This window comes from Nomascus leucogenys, chromosome 17 (assembly GCF_006542625.1).
Source record: "Nomascus leucogenys isolate Asia chromosome 17, Asia_NLE_v1, whole genome shotgun sequence".
NCBI lineage: Eukaryota > Metazoa > Chordata > Mammalia > Primates > Hylobatidae > Nomascus > Nomascus leucogenys.
Genome location: NC_044397.1, coordinates 68,631,459 through 68,659,364, shown reverse-complemented (window position 1 = coordinate 68,659,364; position 27,906 = coordinate 68,631,459). Strand labels below are relative to the sequence as shown.

Below are 27,906 nucleotides of genomic sequence, written 5' to 3'. Positions count from 1 at the left end.
AACACTTTCACCTTCAGGGATGCCTTTTAAGTGTGAAGATCATTTTAGTCATTAGAAAAAGGGGACAAGCAAAGATGTTATTACATGCTAGTGCTCAGGAAGGTAGAAATTGTATACATACAATTTAATTTTCTGGCAGATCTTGGCCAAAACCGGGAGTGAACAAATGTCAGAACCACTTCTAGAATATTTCTGGGGAGATAAAAAAAAAAAAAAACAATAAAAAGAGAGTTGTTTAGTTTAAGGAGTGGTTCCCCACCTTCTAAGGGCCCCTCTGAACTTGAGGTTTCTGGATCCTCCTTCCTCTAGAATCCAGCCCGTTTCACCTCTCTAAATTTACCTCTTGTTCTTGTCCCCACAATCCATATCCATGCCACTGCCTGTGCCTTTGCCCACCGGGCTCTTCAGCCCGAAGCCTTCCCTCCTCCTCTTCTCCCAGCCAGCTCTTCCCAGCTTCCCAGCCACCCTCACTCTCCACCTTGTCCCAGGAGGGCCTGGCAACAGCATTCCTCTACCCAGGTGCTTTAAAAATAAAGAACATTTTCAAACAAAATAATTCCATCTCATTATGGAAATCAAAACTAAAGGGACAGACCAATCTGGGGCCTGGGAGGAAGGAAGGTCCCTTCCCCTGCGGAGGAGAATGGTGCACAGACCAAGCTCCTTATGCTTCTTGAGCCGTGGGGTTCTAGACAGCGATTTCTATGAGGCTCCAGATGTGGGCTACACTAAAAGCCCGACGTTTTACCAAGCAGTGCTTTTAGAAAGATCGCAGTTTCCACAATGCTTTCCTCAAATTAAAGAAAGAGAAGACAATAGGGTAGAAAAGTTAGGTACCAGCATTTATCAATGAAGGGAGAGAGACAGTGGATTCCTGCCAGCCCAGAGTCCTTTGAATGGCTATGAGGAGTGTTATGGGCATTGGCGATATTTAACCCTGGCAAGAGAGAATCAGCAACCATTTCAGAATGTAAATGAGGTACTTAAGGATTTTTGAGATGCCTGCCCAGCTTTCTAGGAGGAGAAATAATCCTGAGTGGTGGCCCAGCTCCATGTAAGACGTGGAGACAAAGAGGCTGTCCTTGTCCTCAGCTCACAGTCGAGTGGAGGGCATGGGTGGAGGCCCCAGCTCTGGGCACACCCTGTGGGATCTGCAGAGGCCAAGGCACTAGCACGTGTCTCTAGGAACGCGGAGGAGGATGCAGATGACCCTGCAGTGAGGTGGGATAGAGGCAGGTGGGGAGGAAGAGAGACGGCCTGAGGCTTTGTGACTCAGTGCGGGCCACAGCCTTGCTAGAGATGCACATCCTTGCCTTCCACATCCCCACCTCAGGTCTGCTGAATCGAAAACCCTGGGGTGGGTCCTGGCAGCCTATGTCTTCGTAGCCCTCCAAGTCATTCTGGTGCCCACTAAGGCTTGACAACCACTGCTCTAGGTCCTTGTCACTCAACGTGTGATCACAGATGAGGGGCATTGATGCCACCTGGGAGCTTTCAGAGATGTAGAGTCTTGGGCCCTGCTGCAGACCTGTGGAATCAGAATCTGCATTTTAACAAGATCCCCAGGATGCACACTAAAGCTGAAGTAGCCTGGCTCCTGGCAGAGGGAGTGCATGAGCAGTGCTGTGGAGGTATGAGAAAGCTTGGTGTCTTAGAGGAATGCCAAACATTCCCACCTGGCAGGAGCATCGGAATGGCAGAATGGCAGAATGCAGTGAACCATGGAAGGAAGGAGACAGGATGGGCAGGGGCGGGGCACGGGGCCTGGAAAGCAGCACTACATGTTACCCTGAGGACTATGGGGAAGCCGTAGAGGTGTCAGGCAGAGGAATCACATTTGCGTTTTGGAAAGACGTCTCTAGGCATGGGGGGGTGGCCTGGAGAGGATCATTTGAGATAAGAGACCCTAAGGCCCTATCTCCGGGTTTCAGACCTCGGCGCTATTGCCATGTTGGGCCGATAATAATTCAGTCTTTGCTGTGCGGGTTGCCCTGTGCACTGTGAGATGCTGGGCAGCATTTCTGGCCTGTGACCCCCAGATGCCCGCCGCACAAATCTGCCTCCAGACACTGCCAAATCTGCCTCCAGACACTGCCAAATGTCCGCAGGGTGGGAGCAAGGGGCAATATTGCCACCTATTGGGAAGCACTGATGGGAAACAGGGTGGAGGAGGGTGATGGTGCAAAGAAGGGGTGGTTAGAAGTGTGACTGCAGAGACTTAGTCGCTGACTGAGATCAGGAATGTGGACATTATGGCAACACAAGCATCAGCATAAGCCTCTACTAAGGGAGGAGACCACCCCTCATATTGTCTTATGCCCAATTTCTGCCTCCAAAGAAAGAAGAAGTAAAAACTAATAGGCAGAAATGAAATCCACAGGCAGACAGCCCGGTGCCACACGCTGGGCCTGGTAGTTAAAGATCGACCCCTGACCTAATCGGTTACGTTATCTATAGATTACAGACATTGTATAGAAAAGCACTGTGAAAATCCCCATCTTGTTTTATTCCGATCTAATTACCGGTGCATGCAGCCCCCATTCACGTACGCCCTGCTTGCTCAATCGATCATGACCCTCTCACGCGCATCCCCTTAGAGTTGTGAGCCCTTAAAACGGACAGGAATTGCTCACTCGGGGAGCTCGGCTCTTGAGACAGGAGCCTTGCCAATGCCCCTGGCGGAATAAATCCCTCCCTTCGTTAACTCGGTGTCTGAGGAGTTTTGTCTGCGGCTTGTCCTGCTGCACTACAACATTGACGGCACTTCGGAAGTACAGACACTATCTGAGATCCAGAGTCCAAGGTCAGGTTGCATTTGAATGTTTGAGGTACTTTTAATATTCAGTTTAGTCTGAAGGCCTTGGTCGAATTCTCCTAACAACAATCTAGATTTTAACACTGGTGATAGCCAACTTATTAAAAATTGATATGAACAGTTTTATAATTACTACACAAAAGGTTCAATAGAATACGATTATATAATTGCATAGCTGTTTGCTGTCAAAATTCAGCCTGACGGCTGCAGCTGTCTTTGCCATTCATGGTGTAGAAATTGGGGTTAAGAAGTGGGTGGCAGATGATATAGGGGCCCCCGGAATTCCTCCTGGTTAGACTGAGGTTTTGATTATCTGGTCTTTTCATTACATAGTATGGGAAAGACCACCCTTCTCTTACAATTTACTTGCTAAGAGAACTGAGATGGGCCCCGAGCAACATTGTATGAGTCTTGCTTGCCTATTTGCCAGCCTCCTCCTTTCAATTTGAACTTTGCTAGATAGAGACAAAATGTGGGCTGTTATTAACTCAGCAATACATTTAAAATATTGCAACTGGCTGCATCTAATCCCATCTAAAATGAGAGTCTCAAATCAGGGCTGTCCCTGGGGACAGGAGTCATGCAGCATCTTTGCCTTGCAATCTATTTAACCAGCTTCCTGAGCTTCCCCATGCACCAGGATGTCAAACGAATGCAGAACAACAAACAGGGGTTGAATAAAGAAAAATGGGCTGAATGGGGTAAATGGAAGGTCAAAGTAGGAGAGTCATCACTCTTCTGTACACAGCCAAGCTGAAACTGAATTTCTGTGTGGTAAAGTGCTTTTCAACCCTTGTCGTGTATTATATTACCTGGATTTAATTGGTCTGGGGTGGGGTTTGGACATCAGCAATTTTTATAGGCTTCCCAGATGATTCTATTGAGCAGGTGGGTTTGTGATCAGGGCTGTCATTTATAGTTGCACAGGTTGTCCACTGTACGATTCCAATATCCACATAGCCTGTGACATAAATGGTGCTCCCCAAAGTTTAGTACTAAGGAGGCCTTGTTGAAAGCTACTGGCCTAGTAGAAAGGGTACTGAATGTGGAGATAGCTAGCTCTGGATTTAAATGTGGGGTTTCTCACCTACTAGCTATGTGGGGTGAGCACATAACTTAACCTACCTGAGACTCAGTACTCTCATCTGTAAAATGGGGCTGATGCCAAAAATACTCTATCTACTATGTAGAAGTGAGAATTAAATGATTCCATAACTCAGGTGCTCTTAGATGCTCGATGCTCTGCCAAATCCATGAAAAGTTCCCTCTAGGATCCTCTCAGGGCCTCACTGAGATCCAGGCTTTCTCTGGAATGTTTGTTTTCCTTCAATAATGCATAACGGTTTTCAAGTCTGAATTCTCACCAACTGATAGGCTGTGCTGAAATGATATGCAACCTACTGAGTGCAGCTTTCTGTACCCTGGCCAGGTCTGAAGTTATATCAGCCATCACAGTGGAATTAATTACTCTCCGAGCAGTTTTTTCAGAGACACTTATTTGCATTTTCTGTTTATTTTTGCCTTGATAGCTGTAATCTGGAGAGCAAATAAATTGGTGGAGGTTTCAGAAGAGTATTTTTATTGTTGAATTGTTCAGTAGAATTTTTTTTTTCACTTCTCGCAAGTAATTATTGGAATCCTGCCCCGTGAATTATGCTTGCAATTCTGGTGACAGAAGTAAAAAATTGTAAAATCCTAATTAGGAGTTAATGCCAAGGCAGTTTTTGCTACTGAAGTAAACAATGCCTGGAGAATACGTTTTTAGGGGTGTGTTGAGAAGAATAAAATACCAATTGTATTGTTCTCCATTTCTGCTCAGAGTTCTGAAGGGAGTGGTCAAGAGTTTCCTGTGGTCTTTTAATATCTTACTCAACAATTTAAGCAAATTAGCTAAACGGGCTACTGTTGGCCCTTAATTATTCACCGAATTAAATAATGATTGGCAATGCAGACATTGGGATTGATTAATCAATTATGTAGAAATGCCTACATATTGCCTGTCACTTAACATGTATTTATTGGCCTTGTTCATCAAAACCCATATGCCCTCCATGAGCAGAGTTGCCAGATAAAATATTACACTAGATATACTAAAACACTATTCGCTGTTTATCTGAAATTCAAATTTAACTGGGCATCCCATACTTTTACTTGCAAAACCTGGCAAGCCTAGCCATGAGGATTTTCCTCCCTTTTATTTCTACGTTGCCAAATGAATAATACCTCAAATGTAGTGTATCAAGGTGAATGATGAGCTAGCCAGCAGGGAGAAGCCAAGGACGAGGTCTTTGCCCTCCCATTGCCCATTGCTGATGGATGCTTCCTTACTGCCAATATCTTTGGCATTGAGGATAATGTCATGCTTTAAAGATCTACTTTTCTGCTTCCTGTTCAAATGGGGCTGATTTGCAACCAGGGCCTAAGTTAAATACGTAAGCCTGCGAGAACTGATCTGAAATAAATATTCTATCTGTTGAGAGAGAGTGTTATTACACAGAGGACAAATTAAGGAAACATGAATAAAAATTGTGATAACTTTAACTCACATTTATTGAGGACTTGGTAAGCCCTAGCCAAGATCCCAGATGCTCTCTGCACTCTTAACTCTATCAGTACTGACACTGGAGGACACTATTATCATTTATCATCCCTGTCTTACAGACAAGAAAACTGGGGCTCAGTGAAGTTGAGCACCGTGCTTAAGGTCACATTTTTGGAAAGTGGAGAAGCAGGAGGATACAGCCTCCTCCAAGATGGTCTACTGGAAAGCAGCAGTTCTCAACCAGGGGTGATTTTGCCATCCGGGGGACATTTGGCAATGCTGGGAGGCATTTTTGGTTGTTGTGACTGGGGGAGGGGTGGATGGTGGTGCTGCTGGCATCTAGTAGGTAGAGGTCAGGGTTGCTGCTGAACACCCCACAAAGCCCAGGACAGCCTGCACAACAAAGGATTATTCTACCCCAGATGTCAGCAGTGCCGAGGCTGAGAAACCACACTGTAGTGAGAAGGCAGGAAACACAAGTGGAAGCAGTTCACATTCCTACTTCCACCCCCACGTAGCTATGGCATGTTGCAGGCTTATATCCGGAGCAGTCCTTGCCTTTGGGATGTGAAAGCCGGGGCCAGTGAGAGAGGACATGCCAAGGAAGAGGCTGGCGTTCTACCTGCTTAGTGCTTACCAGAATCGGGGACTTCTTGACAATTTGTCTTGCCTTCTGTAGTGTAAATTTCCATGTCTCCTATAAAAACGAAGTTAGACAACATTACAACTCATGTTTTATCTTGTCTTCCTACATCTTCTCTAAAATTAGGATATTTAAAGTCCATAAGTTTTCAATAAATGAACCACTCCATAAATTTGTAATAAAATAATTCACAAGAAGGCAATCTCACATTAATAGCTCTTTTTATTTTGGGCTTTGCTTTGTGTCAGATGCAGTGCTAAGTACTTTGGAAACATTATCTTATTTACTCTTCAAACAGCCCTGCGAGATATGACCATTTCATAGATGAGGAAACCGAGATGCAGGAAAGCTAAGAGATCTCATAGCTAGAGTCTGGCAGAGAGGCAATCTGAACCTCTGCTTCCTGACCCTTCTGCTATGCTGATCTCCATAAGCAACTTATCCTGGTATCTAAAATCCCCCAGCAAGAGGCTGTCAACAGCCTACTTGAGTGCCTTGTGCTTTAGCAGTGAAGAATGGCTGATCGTTGCTGTGCAAGCTAACACCTCATCTCTCAGTCACCTCCTCTTCCCCTGGTTGGAGATCCCCTGTCCTCTTTCAACCATTTTGAGAGCATCTAAGTGCATCTTCCAAGTGTACACACATTGGGAATATTAAGAGTTAGCTCATTACTACCAGTAATGATTGCTGTGAAATTCCAAAGAACACTGTGTTTGTCTATTTGTGGAGGGGTGGGAGAAGAGTAACCCTGAGGTGGGTGGGGAGGAGGAGGGTTTGCTCTCAGCACTGCTTCCCAGAGCTTTCAAACCCAGCTGAATGTGCATGTCCTGGCCCTGCCAAATCCCTCCTGGGTCTGCTACCGGTACAGCCCTAAAGTAATCTGCTCAACAATTGGAAAGCTCTGTCTGCTGGCTGCTAAGAGTGCATGTTGATGACTCAAGAGGAAAAGATGCTCTTCAGGGTGGGTTTGGTTGCCAGGATGCCTTGCTACGGTGTATGTTTCTTAAAATATTGAAAGGCTGCTGTGCCAGTTGGTGAACAGCTGTGTCCCTAAGCCCCTGAGGGTCATCCACTCTTGCTCTGTCCATGTGGCCTCTTCCTTGGACTCTCCCAGGCGTCCTTGTGATCCGTCAACTATGGGGCCACTGTGAAAGTCCCACCCAGTCAGCATCTGCAGGCTGTGCTCCAACTGCACCCAGTATCCATTCTGATTAGTTGGCAGTAGGCCAAAAGAGCTGATCCCAATCTTCACTTTTAAAACATGACATCTTTGATAGAAAAGCTGCTTAGGCAATGGCCCCATTCAAAAACTGACCTCATTAAATGCACTTTTGGCCTTTTCTGGAAATTGTAGCAAACCCTAAAATTCTCCTATTGTGTAAATTAAGAATCTCTGGCATAGTCAGCGTAACAGACACCAGATTTTCATGCAAACTGTTCTTATGGTGCCCTTTGTGGCTACTTTTATCAGCAAACAGCTCATTCCCCACATTTTAAAATGTGAAGGTGATAGTCCTCTGCCTCAATCATGTGCCCCTGCTTCTCTGTCTCAGAAATATTCCTCTGCATTCTCAGGCCCAGTTAAAAATCTTCAGAGCCTCGCACAGTCCTTGATGCATAGTAGGTGCTCAGTAAACGTGGAAGTAAAAGCAAAAGAAAATAGTTACAATATTATGCTAAATGAGGAAAATAGGCTACCAGATTTTATGCACATAGGAAAAAACCTTGCAAAGGAATATGTTATAATAATGGTGGGTGATACCTTTTTCCTTTTTGCCCTTTTCTGGTTTTCTAAATTTTAAACAATGAACACCAATTCAGCAATAAATGCTTTCAAAAAAGAGCTCAATCCATGTTGTCTTGTTTCTTGTTGAAGAAAATGATGTGCTCCGTGCACTGATATGCAAGTGAAGGCCCTGGGGATCTGGTGGTGAACCCCACGGTGAATGACATAGACATCCCTTCCCTCCCACAGCTTTCTCCCTGGCGAGGGGACTGACCTCGAGCAAGTACAGTAAACAGAAGTGAGATGAAGCAGAGAGAGGGCTGAATCCCTTTGAGAGAACCAATCTGATTTTAACCAAGCTCAGTTCTCTGGGGCTCAATGTTTGTTGGGAGGTAATGACAAGCTATGAAATGCAAGCTATGAATGACAAGCTGCAGCACTTGCTGCAGCAGAGGCTGTGCTGAGGTGGGATGGGTGGCTTGTGTGTCCTCCCGGGAGGTCTAGGGCGGGTTCATCTGGATGTGGCTGAGTCCACGATATTGGTGCACATGGGGGTGGCAGCAGGGAGCCAGGGCTGGGGCTGCAGGGAAATGCACCGGCTTTTGCCAAGGAGGGGAGTCGAAGCATCCAAGAGTGGGAACAGAGTCCTGATCCCAGATGGACATCCAGACTCACCCATTTACTCAGCACCCACTTCTAAATTCCAGTCACAATAACTGCTAGGAAAATCTAGGTTTCTGCTGGAAATTAGGGATGGGTAGGACCCACAAACTAGAAAATTAGAAGCATTTCTGCAAGATGCAGTTTGGGTAACATCAGATTGAAGCAAAGAGGGAGCAGTCAGGCCTTTAGCACACTCAAAGGTGAAGGCTACATGGGGAGTGAGGGAAGGGACCCTAGGGTAGAATCCTACCAGCACCCTTGAGGCCGGGGCAACAGGGGCTCAGCCAGCACAGACAGAGTGGCTGTGTGTAGGGTGCAAGTTTAGGTGTAACAAAGATGTGGAGGCGTGCCCTTGGACCCACGGTTGCCTGCAGCCTTTGTCGCAGCGGCACTCACCACTGCCCCTTGGCAGAGGCTGTCCCTATGTTTAGGGATGGCAATCTGGTGGTGATGGTGACAGACTTGTCCTGCAGCTGCATTTGCAGGTACTCTACCTAAGATTCGGAAAATGGCAATTGACTCTACCTAACAATAAAGTGAATAGTGGAGGGAAGCTCCAGAAGCCACCACTGGCTCCACCCCTGGGCATCACCCAAGGCTGGAGAAGAGTCCCAGCCTGGCTGACTTGAAGCTGCTGCAATAGGTTAGAAAAGCGCCTTCAGGAAGCTCATGGCCTTGAGTAGGTGGGGAAGGGTGAGTAAGTCAGAGATTCCAGGCTCAGAATAGCTGTGCACAGGAGCTGAGGGGGCACAGGTGCAAAGGACAATGGTTTACATCACCCTCAGGGGTTGAGAAAGCTTCTCAGGGGAACTGCAGCTTGAGCTAAGCTCCTACTGAAATCCCTCTTCACCCTAGAAAGTATACATCCTCCCTACTTTACAGCGCAGTCCACCCAGAGGTCAAGCACCTCAACTGATCACACAGGTAGGGGCAGATTAGAGGGAGGTCTGCTCAGGAATCAGGCCCAGAGCTTTCAGTCTTCAAAACTCATGCATGGCTGTCTCGTTTACGGTGTGCCAGATAATAACAAAAATGGAGTTTCTGGCCTTCGAAACTGGCATCACAGGGATTCACCCAGGAACTGCCATTCTAGAAGCGCCCCCTCCCCAGCCCCCTTTGGATAATTTTCCAGCTGCAGCGCTAAAGTCTTTTTCCCCCAGTGACTCTGAGAGCTCCTGGGCAGGGGCTTGGGGCTCTGGGCTATAATTTTTGATTTCCCTTAACATCTTCAATAACATTGAGCCCAGGGCATGTAGGCAACAAGTGCCTGTTGACTTAAATTCACAAAATTATGAAAATGAGAAAGACTAAATAGAGACTAAGAAAAGGCTGTACTTTTCAGATATTTCTTTTGAAAGCTCGCTACAAGGGGTGCTTCCTCCTGAAGCCTTCTCAGCTTTCCTAGTTTTCAGGTCGAGCTTTCCTTTTCTGTTTCCTTTACATTCCACATTATAACATACTCCCATGCATACGTTTCGCATTCCCCCACTAAACCTCAAGCTCTAGGTAGGTGAGGACGGTAACAGTTGCCTGTATGCACCTCCCTGACCCCCTGCACTCCCTACTTTTGCACCTGCCATGCTACCTTAGAAGAAATAACATTGACTGAACAGAGCAATGAGAAAATGTCTGAAAAATACAGCCCTTTCCCAGTCTCTGTTTAGTCCTTGATTGTCAGAGCACACAGTAGTATACAGCCACGGTGGCTCACTAAAACCCTTCTGTCTAGAATGATTTAAGCGTCTACCCAAACCAAAGCCAGCCCAAAGTCTTCAGACAAGAGGAGAGGCTTGGGGACTATTGACTGCTGTTATGAGTTGAATTTTGAATTGTCTCACCTACATTCATATCTGAGATCATAACCCTGCAGAAGCTCAGAATGTGACCTTATTTGGAAAAAGAGTTATTGCAGGTGTAGTTATTAGGTTGGTGCAAAAGTAATTGCGGTTTTGCCATTAAAAGCAATGGCAAAAACCGCAATTACTTTTGCACCAACCTAATAGTTAAGCTGAGATAAGGTCATATTGGAGCAGGGTAGGCTGCTAATCCAGTATGATTGGTATCCTTATAAACAGAACACTGTGCAAAGGAAGAGAAAAAGACACATAGAGGGAAGATGATCTGAAGATACAGGGAGAATGCTATCTATAAGAAATGTCAAAAATTCCCAGCAAACCACTAGAGCTAAGAGAAAAAGGCATGGAACAGATTTTCTCTCACAGCCGTCAGAAGCTAACCCTACTGATTTCTTGACCCTGAACTTCCACCTCCATAACTGTCAGACAATTGCTTTCTGTTGTTTAAGCAACCCAGTTTGTGGTCACAGCCCCACGGACTCATACAACTTCTCTCACTCTCCAGCGTGATTTTTGTTCTTGACCTTGAGCTAAGAGTAATTTGGATGATGAAAGAGCAAGGGCCAAGTGCTCATCACCATCAGTATTTTGGGCAACGTGGTGTTGTTAGGATTTGTGCTCTGCCAGGCATAAGCCACATGGGAGCCCAAGGAAAAGAAAGAAAGTACTGTGGTCTGATTAAACCATTTGGATGTGAGCAAAACATCCATCTTCAGTAGAAACTCTTTAAATATTGGTCTCTATTGCTATTTCCTATTTAAAATGATTTTGGACCATAGAGTGTTTGTGGGTTCAAACCCTGGCTTCATTAGTTACTAGTTGTGGGACCTTGGGCAAGTTACTTCAGCACTCTGAGCCTCAGTTTCTTCATCTGTAAAATGGAGATAATAGCGTTGTGAGGATTGACCAAGATTGTCCTTAAAATAGTGTCTTGCATATTAGTAAGCATGACATTAGTATTAACAATAATTGGTGTTTTTATTTTGGTTTGTAATGTCACCAATAAACAACTGGAAAGAGTATAATAATTGCAACATCAGCCTACAGAAATGTATGCTTTTTTCAAGGATCCTGAAAATTGCCCTGAGAAGAAAGTATTACCCTTCCTGTTTTACAGATGAGAAAACTGAGGCTCAGAGAGATGACACAATTTAACCCAGGCCAGTCCGCAAGCACAGCTGAGATTAGCACTCTAGTTTCTAGACTCCAGCGCCTTTCCCACCACTGAAACACTGTTTTCCAAGAATGAAGTAAGCCTGAAATTTTAACATATGCAAGAAAGTATGATCGATGAGGTTTCACCAGGCCTTGGGGAATGGCAAGCGTGGCTCCCATGGAGCGAGGATGGTTTAATGCAAAAGGTCAGATACTGAGGGGAGAGGACTGGCTCTGGGTGTCAAAAAGCCACGCAGCCGGGTGGAAATTCATGCAACCCAGGTACAAGCACGGTGGCAGGTATATGAGTGGTACGAAAGGAGAAAGAAGTATTCTTCCAGTCAGTCATTTCTTTGTGCAGTTGTTCATTCTATTCATTTATTTTACAAATACTTACCTAGTGTTTATGTTTGATATGGTTTGGGTTTGTGTCCCTGCCCGAATCTCATGTCGAATTGTAACCCACAATATTGGAGAAGCGGCCGGGTGGGAGGTGACTGGATCATGGGGGTGGATTTCCCCCTTGCTTTTCTCATGATAGTGGGTGAGTTCTCATGAGATCTGGTTGTTTAAAAGGGTATAGCACTCCCTGTGCCCTCTCTTCCTCCAGCTCTTGCCATGTAAGAGGTGCCTGCCTCCCCTTTGCCTTGTGCTATGATTGCAAGTTTCCTGAGGCCTCCCCAGCCATGCTTCCTGTACCAGCCTGCAGGACTAGGAGCCAATTAAACCTCTTTTCTTTATAAATTACCTAGTTTCACGTATCTCTTTACAGCAGTGCAAGAATGGACTAATACAGTGTTGTGCCATGAATTACATGCTGGGGACACAGTAGGGAATGAGACATCAAGGCTGTTACAATGTAGGAGAGAAGATCGACAGTAAGCACTGTAATTAGAAAACAGTTTAGAAAGTGTTAAGTAGTAGTTGCTATTCTCCCTCTTTTATAGATGTGGTAAACTGAGGCTTAGAGTAGGTAAATAACTCCCCCAAAGTCACAGAGCCAATGAGTGTCACAGTCCAGATCCAGTTCAGACCCACTTGGCACAAAGTCCATACTTTTTCACTCTGCTCTGGGAGAGGTTAAAAGGTGTGCTAAAAAAGAAACTTTTTAAAAAAAAGTTTAAAAAAGTTTGGGAAATCTGAGAATGAATTCCTACCTTGAGAAAGCCACACCACGCATTCGTGTATTCAAGGCTTTTGGCCGCTTTGTGGGAATAAATATTATTTAGATTGGGCATTTCCTAAACATTCAACGGTTTCAGCCAAAGTCCGTTCAGCTGTATTGACTACGAGGGTAAACATACGAAGACCATAGCGAATAGTAGATCCTCAGGGACACAACGGAATGTCCTGAGACATTTTTAGGGTATTGGTGAATTGCACAGGACACATTCAGTAACTGGGCTTTCTAAGGTTCTGTGATGTTAAAGAATTGAATTCTGGTACACTTAGAAAGGAAAGAAAAATAGTGCTTTTAGGCATGAGTTTCTACAGTGAACAATTTTGAGTGATCAAGTTCTCTGTTATCAATTATAGCATCAGTAGATTTGAAAAGTACAAAACGTGCCTTTGTTCACTTCACACATTTGACAGCAGTGACAGATTCTCACAAAGGAGAAAGCCCCTGGGAAGTAAAATGATGATTCGAAACGGGAGTTTTTTATTGTCAAAGAGCATGCATGAATGAGGGGGGAGGTAAGGGTGGGGGAGACTGCTCATCTACCCCAGTTCTTTTCTAAAAGTTTATTAGGACAGGTTGTTCCTCACACCCAAATTCACTGATATAAATTGATTTTTAAAATGGAGCAAGATTTGAAAGATGAGATCCTCCAGGGACTTTACTGCCCACTGGAGGAGGGAAGTGCATAAATAACTACAGCATGAGGCAGTGTCTGTGCCCCCCACTCCAACCAAATTCTTGGGTTGAAACCTGAATCTCCCTATGATGGTGTTTAAAGGTGGGACCTTTGGGTAGTGATTAGGTCATGAGGCTGGAGCCCTCACAATGGGAGGAGTGCCCTTATGAGAAGAGGCTAGAGAGAGCCAGCTCTCTGTTCTCCACATGAGAACAAAGCGGTCTGCAGCCAAGAAGAGGTCCCTCGCCAGAACCTGACCCTGTTGGCACCATGATCTTGGACTTCCAGCCTCCAGACTGTGAAAATACATTTCTGTTGTTTGTAAGGCACACAGTCTAGGGTACTTTGTTAGAGCAGCCCTAACTAAGACAGGCAGATCAGAAAGAGCCAACAGAGAGGTACAGAAAAGGGCTTCAAGGCAATTTCTATTCACTAGGAAGACAAAGGCAAGAAGTTCTACTGCTTAGGGGTTTTTTATCAAATAGTGGCACGTCTAGCCTTTGAGTGGAATTTGCAGGTCTGTTATTATATCTGCATTCTGCTGTATCCTACAGTGGCAATTTTCCAATACTCAGGATTTAGCTCTATCAAAGCCTAATTTGGTTTTTAGGTTCTGACATTTTCCAGCTCCAATGGGCATTTGTGACTTTAAATTATATGCAAAAAATAAAGTCTATTCACTTCATTTTCTTCTTCCAGGGATGAAAAAAAAGGGTAAAAGTAAAAGAAAAAAGCCATTACTTTTAAATGCATCCCCTTTTATCACTGAATGTCTCTTCGTCACACATATTTTACCCTTAGCTAAATTTTCTTCTTTCCTGCTTCTAGGCTAATTCTGCATTGTATAGCTATTAGTATCATCAAAGTATTTAATCACACTCTTGCTATTGCTTCCTATTCTCCAGGCAATACCTTTCTTAAAAAAAGCCTTATTTTAAACAGCATTATTCCCACCGACTCCTTTTCCTGACATTATTATTCATTGATTTTACCACCATCATCACATACCACTCTGCTATAGAGTTCTTAGAGTTCACACCATAGAGGTTCTTCTATGCTTCAAGTTCTATATCAAACGTCGTATAGAGTTTACCTCTAAATTTTGTACTAACTTTGCAAAATAGGAAATAACAGTTCTTAACTACTTTGTAAATGAGAAATCCAAGACCTGGTGCTGAGTGAATTTTTCTAGGCTTCATAACTAATACCATTGTTCCATTTTGACTGTTTCTTCCCTAGTATCTGGGCTCATAAACAAGCTCTCCAGTACTAGGCTCTGTGGTCTATTCTTATTTATAGTATGCTGTCTTATTCTTTACACAAATAATTTCTGGCAAATTTTGGGTTAATCAGATGGTGGGTATGGTTCAGTCATAAGGGTCTTTTGTTACATAGTCTTTTATTTTTTTTCTATTTGCCTTCAGGTTGTGTGATCAGTCTTACTCTATGTTACACAACAAATCAATTATCTGTATTAGTTTCCTATTGCTGCCGTAACTAATGACCCTAAACTTAGTGGCTGAAAACAACACGAATATTCTTTCACAGTTCTGGAAGTCAGAAATTCAGGGCTAAAATCAAGGTGTCTGCAGGGTTGGTTCCTTTTGTAAGTTCCCAGGGAGAACCCATTCCTTGCCTCTTCTAGTTTTTAGTGATGATGGCCTCATGGCTCTGAACACTACCTCTGTTGTCCCATTTTTTTCCTCTTGCTCTGATCCTAATGCTTGCCTCTTGTAAGGATTCTTGTGATCACATCAGGCTCACCCAGATAATCCAGGACAATCTCCCCATCTAAAATCCTTAACTACTCTACACCCCCAAAATTCCTTTCGCTGTCCAAGGTAACAGACACAGTTATGGGGGACTTGGATAAGAACTTGGAGTGTGGAGGGAGATTATTCTATCATATTTCTCATTCAACAAATAGTTGTTGAGTAATTAATGCATGCAGTGAACTATGTTCAACTCTGAGGAAATTTCAGGGACTAGCACTATGTTTGAGGAATAAAACAGCCAGACTGTCTCTGCTTTCATGGAGTTTACACCCTAACAGAAGACGCAGACATTAAATAATAATTTTACAATTATTGAATTACAATTGTAATAAGTGCTGGAAAAATGGAGTGTGAAGAATGGAGACGAATCATGGAAGAACTGGCTTAACTTGGGGCATCAGGGAAAACTTCTTAGAGGGAATGACTTTGAGCTGAGCTCTAATGGGGGTGATTAATTAAGTGAAGATGAGGGCCAAGAGTGGATGCTGGGAGACCAGTGATTAAAGCCTTAAAACTCAAAGGATCTTTTAGAACCATTCCCAGTCATTAGCATCATTAGCTTTTCTTGAGCTGAGGGAATTAATAAGCATGTTCTCAAGAGAGATAGTTGTCGTTTTCTGAATTTCTCAAAAGCAGACAAGAAAAATGTTCATATCTCAAATGTCATAGAAATACCTTCCTTGGAATAATTTGATTTCTTCCACTTATCAGAAGTCAATAGTAACTTAACATTTGCATTATTTTTGCTGTTCTTTGAAGAGTTTTAACACCTCTATGAGTTTAATAGCCCCCAAATCAGTCTTAATACAAGTTTAAGTAGATAAATTATACAAGATTCCAAATATGGGTGTTAACAAAAATACAGCTTTGAATCTCTGGCAAGATCATGTGAAATGCTTGGAGAAAAGATGGAACAATAGAGCATAAGTCCAGGCATAGTGTTCCAATGCCATCCTCAGTTCTCTTAGAGTTCTTTCTTTTTTTTTTTTTTTTTTGGTGGAGTATCGCTCTGTCACCCAGGCTGGAGTGCAGTGGCGTTATCTTGGCTCACTGCAACCTCCGCCTCCTGGGTTCAAACTATTCTCCTGTCTCAGCCTCCCAAGTAGCTGGGACTACAGGTTCACGCCACCATGCCCAGCTAATTTTTGTATTTTTAGTAGAGATGGGGTTTCACCATGTTGGCAAGGCTGGTCTCGAACTCCTGACCTCAGGTGATCCTCCTGCCTCGACCTCCCAAAGTGCTGGGATTACAGGTGATCCTCCTGCCTCAACCTCCCAAGTGCTGGGATTACGCCAGGCCCTCTTAGAGTTTTAAGCCTTCAAATATGCAGACAGCAACTTAATTTTGTGGTCTCTGATACTGAAAGCCTTTTCTGTTTCTGTGATAATTTCTTGCCTAAAAGAAATTATCAGAGCTTTGTGAAGTCAAAATACATAGGAGGGGGATAAAATCTCATTTTAATTTTTCACTTTTTAAATTATAAGAAAGGATGAGCATTTTCTCCTAAATTTTCAGTCCTTTGATCTTTTTCCCTAAACCATTTGTTTGTGGCCTTTGCTGACTTTTTTTTCTTTTTGATTTTTTTAGGAGCTCTTTGAATCAAACAGAAAATAATTCATCGTGTGGCATATTACAAAACATTTACCCAGTATGCCATTTGTCTTTTGACTTTATGAAGGGGGCAAGTTTTTACTAGTCAGATGTATTAATATTTCCCTTGGTGACTTTTCAATCACAAATTACAAATACAATTGCTCAGGTTTTTTATGGTTCCTTTTTTTTTTTAAGTGATTCAGTCTTTAATCATTTGAATCATTTGGGATTTATTTTGCTATAAGGTATAGATAAACATCTAGCTTAAATTTTTTTCAAATGTTTAGTCTTTAGTCCATTGTATTTATTGAGTAATCCAGTGTTTTAGCACTAATTTGAAATGCTATTTTAATCAAAAACAAGAATCTCAAATGCATTGGGATATATTTTGCTCGATTTTAAGCCGACTTTCTGTGTCTAGAAGGCTATATTCCCTTGTCATTTATCTCATTGTTCATAATTTCCTCAGATGTTTAAGAGGAACTTTTAAAAACATTGTCAATTATACAACTTTACAACCAACAATTTGAATTTTGATTTTTTCTCTGTAAAGTTAAGATAATGGAATAACTTTATAATTGTATGGGAGGATTTTAGATGATGTGTATATGCTAAGCATTTAGTCCAATTTCAAGTCAGTTGTCATTGCCTTTTATTCTACAGCCCCTAATGTGTACGTGTACAATAGAAGCTTAGTAAAGCTTTGAGCTTCAAGTTCAGGTGGGCTGGCACCAGGATCTGCGCTCTTCGACATCGTGTTGAATTGCCTCTCAGAGGTAGGAGAGAAATTTGATTTCTCTGGAAAGCTGGAGGGGAATGAGTGTTCTGTGAGGTTTGTTTTTATATTTATTTTTTTAGAATGGAAGAGACTTGAGCGGGTTACTAGGCCTTCTCATTTTCTTCTTTGGGTGTAGATAACTTCAGTGCACCTCTGTAATTAGTCAGCATGAGAGACAGGACTAGCTGGATTTCCTAGGCCAACTAAGAATCCCTAAGCCTAGCTGGGAAGGTGACCGCATCCACCTTTAAACACGGGGCTTGCAACTTAGCTCACACCTGACCAATCAGGTAGGAAAGAGAGCTCACTAAAATGCTAATTAGGCAAAAACAGGAGGTAAAGAAATAGCCCATCATCTATCGCCTGAGAGCACAGCAGGAGGGATAATGATCGGGATATAAACCCAGGCATTCTAGCCAGCAATGGATACCCTCTTGGGTCCCCTCCCATTGTATGGGAGCTCTGTTTTCACTCTATTAAATCTTGCAACTGCACTCTCTTCTGGTCTGTGTTTGTTATGACTTGAGCTGAGCTTTCGCTTGCTGTCCAGCACTGCTGTTTGCCGCCGTGGCAGACCTGCCTTTGACTTCCATCCCTTCAGATCTGGCAGGGTGTCCGCTGTGCTCCTAATCCAGTGAGGCGCCCATTGCGGCTCTCGATTGGGCTAAAGGCTCACCATTGTTCCTGCATGGTAAGTGCCTGGGTTCGTCCTAATTGAGCTGAACACTAGTCACTGGGTTCCACGGTTCTCTTCCGTGACCCATGGCTTCTAATAGAGCTATAACACTCACCGCATGGCCCAAGATTCCATTCCTTGGAATCCGTGAGGCCAAGAACCCCAGGTCAGAGAACATGAGGCTTGCCACCATCTTGGAAGTGGCCCACCACCATCTTGGAAGCTCTGGGAGCAAGGACCCCCTGGTAACAAGAACACTGTTTTGAGAAAATCCGTAGAAAAGGAATGAATTCCAAATAGTTTGGGTCTAAAACCTCTAGTTCTCTCTGTCTTTCTAAGAGGCCTTATTCCTAGGGGGCTGGGGACTGGAAACCCAATAGCTGAGGTTAAGTTGATGAATCAATCAGAAAAGGGGTAGAAATCAAGGAATGCTTGGGGAAAAGGATGCAGTTAGAGGGCAAGTGGGGATCCATGGTTTTGGATGTGTAGGAGGTGAGAAGTAAGAGAAGGGACAGTGCTTTCAGACTTGTCAATGACAGCTTTCAGGCTTGGGCCAGCCTCCAGCACAACAGTTCTCACCCTTCAGTGCTCATCAAAAGCGTTATGCAAAGGCAGATGCTCAAATCCCACCCCGGAATACCAGAGCAGGTGCCCTGGGATGAACCCCATGTTTATTTCTGAAAACTGCTTCACATTCTCAAAGAAGCCAAACGCTTTGAACTCTCATATAGTCCACTGAGACCAGATACATCCTCACAAGGGAGAAGGTAGGGTATGTTCAGGACTGCCCTGCTCATCCTATTTTTACACTTGATCTTAGCCAAAAGGCCGAGAAGCGATGCTCATCCTGTTTTTTACTAAACAAATCTTACAGAGCACCTACTATGTGCCAGGTACTATGCCAGTCCAGAAATAAGATGGTGAGCAAGAAAGACATGGTCTTTGTGTTCAGATGGTATCAAAGAAATAAAGTGCTGTGAGAGAGCAGGAAAGGGGACCTTCTTCAGAGAGGTTGGTCAGGGAGGGTCTTTCTGGAGAGGGGGTACCTAAACCAGCAGGGGGAAAAGGTGCTGGCCATTCAGGGAACTGGGAGTTCTAGGTAAAGGGCCCAGCACAAGGAGCTGACGCAGGCGAGGCAGAGTGTGCTGGGTGAACTCTACTCTACCCTGAAGGAATCACCTCCACTCCTGTTCCCTGTAGGACCAGCTCAGCCCTCGTCTGCCAGGGTTTCTGTTCCTTCTTGCACCCTGCGTGACAGCACTTTTCTCTTCCTCACTGTTTGTCTATAGCCTCCTGCTAGAATATCCATTTACATTGCTATTGCATGCCATATGTGCTGGAATACTGTTCTACATAATTTATTCTACATAAATATTTCTTGGCTGATAAAAAGAAAAACAATTATTCTGTAGAAAGTATGGGACTTCAGGAAAGTCTCTCAGTTCTCTAGGTATCAGTAGACTTATTTATAAAATGACAGAATCATATTTGTCCTGCAGACTTGGGATAGTTAAAAAAGATAACTTATTAGGGTACCCGGCTGTGGGGGTGGTACACGGTAAGTGTTCAAGACATGTTTGTTGAGGTATGACTAAGTGAGCGAACGTCTCAGTGGTTTAATTGTTACTGAGAAAGTTGGGATATTGTGCAAGATTCTTGAAAATTAAGCTGTTTAGGATATTTTATGAAAACTAAAACTAAAGCTGCCTTTAATTCCCTCTGGCTCTGAGAAGTGACTACTCTGAATGTGCTCCAGAATCTATGCTAAACACAGGCAGTGCTGATGTGAAGAGCTGGAGGTCTAAAGTCCAGGGCCCTGGGTTGAGTTCAGATTCCACTCACTACTTAGGAGCTTTGAGTAAAGGCTTTAAGCCTCAACTGCAAAATCTGTTTGATAATTTTACTATAAAATAGAGTTTGACTCTGTGATACTGTGTTAAAATTAGAGATATCAGTATGAGCTCACATCTACATACACACACACAGAGACACACATACAGACACAGAAACAATTGCAGGTATTTGTGTATACATGGGTTGTATACACATATACTTTACTTAGCACTCCACAAAGAAGACCAGGACCTAAGAAGGCCAATAAGCAATGACATCCCAGTAGCAGTGGGCACACCTAGCACCCAGATCTTGGTTTCCAGATACCATTCTCCAATAAAAGGAACCAGGTCTCCTTAGGGACATGCTGATTCAAGGACAGGGGCAGAAGAATATAAGATAACAAGATGAGCCTGGATCATCTGGTAGTACCAGAACATAAAGTAGTATGGAAGAAAAAAAATAGGACAGAGGCATGTCAAAAGGACACAGGAGCCACCCTAAGCTTCCAATGGTAGCAAAACTGGAAAACTGGAAAAATTTGTGCAATAAAATAGTGTATATTTGAGTTATAACTCAAAGTATAAAATATGTATACATGAATCTGTGCTAATATAAATAAATGATTGGCTAATTCAATAAACTAGGGAGGAGAGAGATGTTTTTTACATAGAAGAATTTCAAAAGATATGTGTAGATATTCCATGTTCTGGGAGCAGGGGCTTGGTCCTCCCTGGCTTCACTGAGTGCAGGCTGGGCTTAGAGACTCACTTCTAAAGAACAGAGTAAAGGAAAAGGGGGAAAATAGTAACTTTGCAGTTGGGAAACCTGTCAAATGACCCTTTCACCGAGTGATGAAGGTTGAGCTCACCAGCAATGCCATGTGGCATCATTTAACCCTAATAGGATGTGATGAAAAGGGTGCTTCGCTTCTGTGGTGTTCTTTCCAAAAACCCCTAACACTGTCGAACCGAGATGAAGGCATCAAACAAATCCCAATTCGAGGAACATTTTACCAATGTACTTAACCTGTATCCCTGAAAACTGCCAAGGTCATGAAAAACAAGGAAAGATGAAGACTCTGTCACAGACCAGAGGACACTAAGGAGACATGAAAAAGAAATGCAATGCATGTCCTGGACTAGATCCTGGAACAGAAGAGGACATTAGAGGAGAAATGGGTGTAATCCAAATAAAGTCTGGACTTGATTTGCTACTAAGGTATATACAGTAGTAATGTTGACTTCTTTAGTTTTGACTAAGTAATAGTAATATGTTCACATTGTGGGGAATTAAACTTGGGTGAACAGTATACTCTCTTGCAGTATCCTCACAACTTTTTATAAATCTAAAATTATTACCAAAAAACGTTTATTAGAAATAACAGAGTTTGGGGGAGACTAGACAATAACACATCTGACAGTGTGCTGTGAGCTCATAGGGCTAAAAACAGCATTATGAGCATCAGGTTCTGTGGATTGTGCAGAATGAAATTTAGTGATTACAGAATCTCAGGAAGTGTCCAATTTCCTGTCTATCTGTGATTCTTTTTCTAAACATTACCACCTGAGACAGTCTACTAAAAGAGATGCCAGGTATTTTATTTGACACCTAGTGTTTAAAAAATAAAAGTGAATTCCTGAGGTCAGCTTGTTTACTGCTTAGGCGAACCAGAATTTGTCATGTGTCACTTTCTCATACAAAGAGTGCAAATTTACTTCTTGCCAAACCCATTTATGTCACTTTCCTGGTAGTTTGGATTCCAGGGAAATACGATTCCCTGTGCATACACACCCTCCCCCACACTCAGCATCAGAGAGCTTTTGGTTCTTGTAGAAATGCAACTCACTGTGGGAAAAGCTGTTTCAAAGTCTGGGTTGCTTTCCTAAGGCAGCAGGTCTCCTTGCCACCCAGCAGTTCAGGAGGCCCCAGGGAAATAAGGAGAACCTCTCTCCACACAGGGCTTACATTCTGAATATGATTCTCTTTTAATGTAGATCAAAGTGGCTGAAGTAAGTCTTGAGTGTGCCTTGGAGATGTTGGTAAATGCAGCATGTTCCTCCAGCACTGCTGTGGTTAGGAAAGGGGTCAGTTCAAAGCTACGAGGTCTGCCTGGAGATCTCAAGGTTCGGGGACCCAAACGGGAGTGGCTTAAAGCTAAGGAGGCTCCATGATGCTTCTGGCTCAAGCAGAGGCTCATGCAATGTAACATTCTGATCCAAAAAAGAAAGCTTTAAAGAGCCACTGGGTACGAATAAGTTGCATTCGGTTTTCAATTTGTGAGCTGTGGTGTTAGAATCATGGTTTTGGACATGGTGGGAGGGTTGGGGAGGGCTCAAGGGAGAGCCAGTCACGTGCATGCATCCCTGTGCATGTGCGTGCGCGCGTGCGTGCGTGCACACACACACACACAGACACACACACACACACCAGCAGCAATCAATGCGCTGTTTCATGTGCAAATGAGAGGAGCAGTAAAAATAAACTCCCAAGATATGTAACACAAAACCACCTGGGTGGTCTTTGCAATGAGGCCTGCAACTATTTTTCCTTCCCTTTCCTCCCCATCCCTCTTCTCTTCCTCTTTTTCTCCTCTCTCCTTTTTCTTCTTCTTCTTGTACCAGTGGGACATCATAGATTTTTCTTGCTTTAATTAATTAGGGATGAAGTTTGTCCTTTTTGAGCACACAGTAGATAGTGGTAGGGAGACATGTCCACAGGACTGGCAAGAAGTGGGCCTGGAATTTCAGGTGGGCTGTAGAGGATGAATAGGGGTTCACCTTGAGCCCCAAATGCAGTTCCACCTTTAACTTTTGGCCCCACTGAAGCCAGATCTCTGTTGCTCTGCACTGCTTGCTTCTGCGCTGTGAGCTCCCTGCTACAGAGGGGCCCATCCATCCTCTCCATCCCTGCAGCATGCATATCACAGGGGAGACTGCTTGAATCACATCATTTATATTGTACTAGAGTCTGAAATGTGTGAAAAGCCAGACATAGAGGGTGCAGAGTCCTGCTTATGAGGAATTAGCTGGCCCAGGAGCAGTGGTTCCATTCAATGTGACAACACCTATGGAGTCTCAGTGAGGCAGAGAGCACAGTGAATGAGAATTTGGACTTTAAGAAAAACGGACCCTAGATAAATCCTCTTGTGTTCCTCACTAGCTGTATAGCCTGGGAAAATCCCTTAACTTCGCCAAGTCTCAAAATTCCTTAACTGTAAAATAAATATGGACCTAAGAGCACTGTTAAATGAGATCACCCATGTTAAGTGCAGCAGCTGGCAGGCCGTCAATAAATACCGACTTCTGCTATTTTCATTTTTATCCATATACCAAGGAAGTATGTGCCTGGCATGGTGGAGAGAACGAAGACAGACAGGCAAGGTACAGGCCTGCCCGCCCTCATGTGCTTGCATCCTAGTGAGGAAATCTATGAAACTAGTATCTTGATGTCTCTCTGCCACACCTTCCTCATCTATAAAGGGTGGACAACAATACCTATTCCATAAGATTAAATGCATGAATACACATAAAGCGTTTAGAACAATATTAGCACATTATAAGTGCTCAAACAGTTATTTTACAATGATTATTCAAAGGAGAGTTAACATTTTGTTGGGACAGTTAGGAATTACTTTACAGAGAAGGTGACCATTGACATGAGCTTGAGGGATGGCATGGAGTTGATAAAGGTGGTCTGGGTAGAGGGAATGATGAAGATCCAAGGTGCAGGGTGGGAGGGTTGGGGATGGCTTCAGGGAGAGCCAGTCACTTGCTGCTCTCTGCAGCACAGGATTCACAAACCTAAGAGGGAAAGGCAAGTCTGGAAAGGCTTTTGGAAGGTCCTGAAAAGCTAAGTGAAAATTTGTACTTAGTTGTGTAGGCAACGTGGAGATCCCAAACTATGTTCAGGATCATAAGTATGCCCTGGGAAAATCAGTGAGGGCTTGACATGAGGAAAGTCAGAATTTCCATCAGGGATGCAAATGAGAAGCTAGTGGCACTTCACCCGTTCATTGTGTCAATACACATTTCCTTGGTTTGTGTGAGGCACCGTCCTAGACACTGGGTATACAGTGGTGAACAAGACAGAATTTGTCTTCCTGGAGTTCAGAGGATAGTGGTAGAGACAGGCAGGCAGTCACACAGGACTGTATCTTGTAAAGCGGCAAGTTCAAGAAAGGAACATACAGGAGCTATGATAAGAGGGCTATCTAATAGGACCCGCCTCCCTGAAGAAGTGACATGTAAGCTGAGCCATGAACGATGGGGAGGAATAATCCACCAAACGGAAGGACAGAGTGAGAAATTGCTTTCCAGGCAAAGGGTTGGGCTGGGGTGGGAAGGTCATATTTTTCCTACAGCAAGGCATTTGTGGCGTCAATGTGGAAAAAAATGTATTAGAAAGAGGGAAAGAGCAGATTTGGTTGGACTCACTGGGACAGTAGAGCAGGAGCTCCATCAAAAGATGATTGGGGGAATTCTACATGAAATGACGCTGTTCACCTAACACGGGATGAAGCTCACAGGTGGAAGAAGCCAGACACAAAGGAGCATATGCCGTGCGAGGCCTTTGATACGACATTCAAGGATAGAGTTTCCTAAAAATGAACTAGCCGGTAGCGATAGACTTCAGAATAGTGGCTACTCTGGGGACTATTGACTAGGAGAGTCATGAGAATTCCTTCTGGAGGGCTGAACATTATCTACGTCTGCATTTGTGTCTTCACCTGCCCTTAGTAGGTAATGTAAGGTCAGCTGAGAGAAAGGCTGAGGGAGAGAGACCCAAGTTTAGACAAGCCTTTATTTAACTTGCCGGCTGCTCTACTACAGACAGAAGAGGCAGTCTTGAGCTTACAAAATGAGGGGTTTATATGGGGGAGAGAGACCCTGGGGTTGTATGTTGGTTAACTCTGCCACATATCACCTTGTGACGTTTATGGTACTGAAGGATGTAAGTAAAGCTTGTTTATGTTTTTTATGACTTTTTTTTGTGCGACCTTCCCCTGTGCAGTCTGGATGGTTTGTGATTGGGGTTTGCTTTATTGCAGCAAGGCCTAATAGGTAAAGTCTGCTGACTTCACCATGGCGCCTAGATAAGGGCTTAAAAATGTAAAAGGCTTGGGGGAAGGGGAGGGGTGGCACAAAGAGGTTTGCGGGGGGCAGGGGGGAGGTTGTTGGCAGTACCAAGAAGCTTTTTTGGGGCAGTTTGTCCCTAACAGGTAGGTAATTTCACCTGAGCATTCATACGTGCTACGTAGGAGTGATTTGCAAAATGATAAAAAGGTCTGCTATATACCACTGAAAAATAGATGCTCAAAATGTAATGTTAAGGGAACAAAGTAGGGTATAAAACTGTATATGCATTATCATAACTCTCAAATTCTCAATACAATAAAATTTATTTGAAAAATTAAAAGGAAACACACATGTCGACATCGGTTGTTTCTGGTGGTAGGATTTCAGCTGACTGTTGTAAGAAGACACCCCGGGGGAGTTTCTGAAACATTGACACCACGTTAGAGCTCAACCAGTCTCTGAGTAGAACAACCAGGGTGTGAACCCAGTTCTGTTCTTTCCTCGGGAAGTGACTTTCAGGAAGTCACATAACTTCTCTAACCCTCAGTTTCCTCCACTGTAAAAAGGAGTCCTAATGACACCTCCAACCTAGGCCTGCTTGGGAACAAAACAAGATCAAGTGTGAGCCTCTACACCAGCACTGGGCCCAAAGCGAGTGCCCAGTCAGTGTCAGTTACTACCATTCAGGGGAAGCTCAGAGGCAGGGGAGAGTGAAGCTGTCCACGTGTACACCCACTGTCCCTCTTTTCTGGGTCATCTGCAGAGATGGAGGCTGGAGAGGGGGACCCGAGGTAGAGAGTGAAGGCCTAGAACAGCCGTCAGAGGAAAGTGAAGGGGGCTGTCCAGGGAGCAGTCACAGACTGCCCAGCAGCACTGAATGCTAGCTGGGGTAGAAGGTGGCGGTTCCCACGTGAAATCTTCCAATTCCCTTGCAGCCAAAGAGGCAGTCGAAATGTTACAGAGTTAAGAATTGAGAAGGGGGTCAGGGTGGGAAGGCAAGGACATGAAATTTCAGATGTAAACAATAGAGAGTATAAAAATAAAGAATGCCATTTTAAATGGGACAGTTTAAAGTTGAACTTTTTGTGACTATGTGTAGCTGTGGGTGGAATGTATACACGACATTATTATTTAAGGAAATCACAAACCTGTATCACTTGCATTTCTACACAGAGACCCATTTCTTCCTTGCAATATGAAACAGTAAATACTATGATATTATGATACAATAGTCACATGCTATTTGAAGACATGAAAAGTTTTTTTTTTTTTTTTAATTAAAGTTAACTAACTCTTCTGGGTACCAGTGGAGCCTGCAGCTCCTCAGGTGGAATTAGGGGAAATTTAATTGGCACTTAGTCAGAGACAGAGGAAGCATGAAATATACACGTTCCTCAGGTATTTGCATCTCTTACTTCCTGCTCAAGGAGACAGGCTTACGTATTTAATACTGTCCATCAGCAAAATCATGGTCATTGGTTAGGCTACAAAGCACTAAAATGAACTTCATTTTAACATGAATAAAAAGGAAGTTACAATTAAAATAGAAACCTGTTGTGTTACATCCAGAAAAACTACAATTCAAGAAAGAAGGCAAAGAATTTTTTTTCACAGAGCGCTCCTGAAAATTAATATTCTGTGGACTAACTGGATTCAATATTATCCTCTCATCCAGAGTGTGGGGAGGGAATTGTGTCAACATTTGCAGCCTCCACTCTGCAATCCAATTAAAAGCTACACAAAATGATATAATGCACACAGGGTCCTCTGAACAGCTATCACTGAATAATAATGTTATCAATAATGATTATTTAGCAATCATGTTTATTAACACTTTAAAAACTGCATCAGTTATTGTGCTAAGCATTTTTTACATATCAGCTCACCTACTTCCCACAATAAACCAATTTGGGAGGTAGTTTATCATAACCCATTTTATGAGTAAGAGCAATAAAGCTCAGAGTAGGGTGACCAACTGCCCAGGATTTCCCAGGATGTGGGGCTTTCAGTGCTCATGGCAGGGAAGTCCTGGGCAAACTGGCAGGAGTTGGTCACTCTGTGAGAGTGACTTGCTTGATTTTTAAGTGACAGGGATTTAAACCTCTGCGTCTCTTTTATCAGATTTCCTACCTACTGGCAGGCCAGCTCAAAATTACAGTCCACAATGGCTGAACAGCAAAGACATTCTTTCTAGCATGGGAGTAGGGATCTAGGCCAAAATGCAGGAATATTATTTCTTGCGGGGTAATTGAAAATGTCATCTTGTCTCTCCCTGTCCCCAAAACACTGAGCGAGTAAAAGCTAAGCCTCCCTTTCTAACATTTCCAAAGGCCTTGCATGTTCCTGGAAACAGATGTTCAGAGTGATTACACACTCACCTTGGGAAGAGGGTAGAGATGACACAATGGTTGGCCAGTGTTCTGTTTACAAAATTCCAGAGTGTGACATACCACATCAGCATTCATATCTGCGCTAAGCCTGGAGGGAAATGAGGCAAAACAAAGGCTATTCAGATCTCTCAGGCATTAGGAAATAGAAGCTACTGCAAAGAAAGGTAAATCTCCAGAATGGATTCTAATACCCTCAACTTCTTGCAGAGTGGCCTTTGAGCCCAGTCCCGAGGAGCTGCTGGATGGTAATGATTTCCTGCCACGTTGCTCTCTCCTGCATTTAGAATGAGGTCCTAAGGGCGAGGATGGGGCAAGCACAGCACTGAGCTGCCAGTCAGCCTCTCAGGCGAGCACTGGGATTCTTTTCAGGCAAAGCCACACATAAAATTGGGAAAGGAAAAGTGGGCAGGGATGTAATTTGATGGAAACAATATTTTGAAGTTTGGGCCTTTGAAACATATGGTGACCTTATAGTGAAAAATCATTTACGATATGGCCTTAAACACCTAACCTTATTTTCTTAGGC

The 27,906-nt window shown here is 43.6% G+C and overlaps 1 protein-coding gene across 2 annotated transcripts in view; it reads right to left on the bottom strand.

Annotated features, from left to right (window-relative positions):
• Positions 1 to 27,906, bottom strand: part of AOAH (acyloxyacyl hydrolase) — a 211,623-nt gene that overhangs the window by 111,005 nt on the left and 72,712 nt on the right. For both annotated transcript variants that reach the window (XM_030796658.1, XM_030796656.1), the window contains 3 exons: positions 27,369 to 27,468; positions 5,995 to 6,054; positions 122 to 192 (listed from right to left, as the gene is read on the bottom strand). In XM_030796658.1, coding sequence (XP_030652518.1) covers positions 122 to 192; positions 5,995 to 6,054; positions 27,369 to 27,468 — 231 coding nt within the window. The remainder of the gene's footprint in view (positions 1 to 121; positions 193 to 5,994; positions 6,055 to 27,368; positions 27,469 to 27,906) is intronic.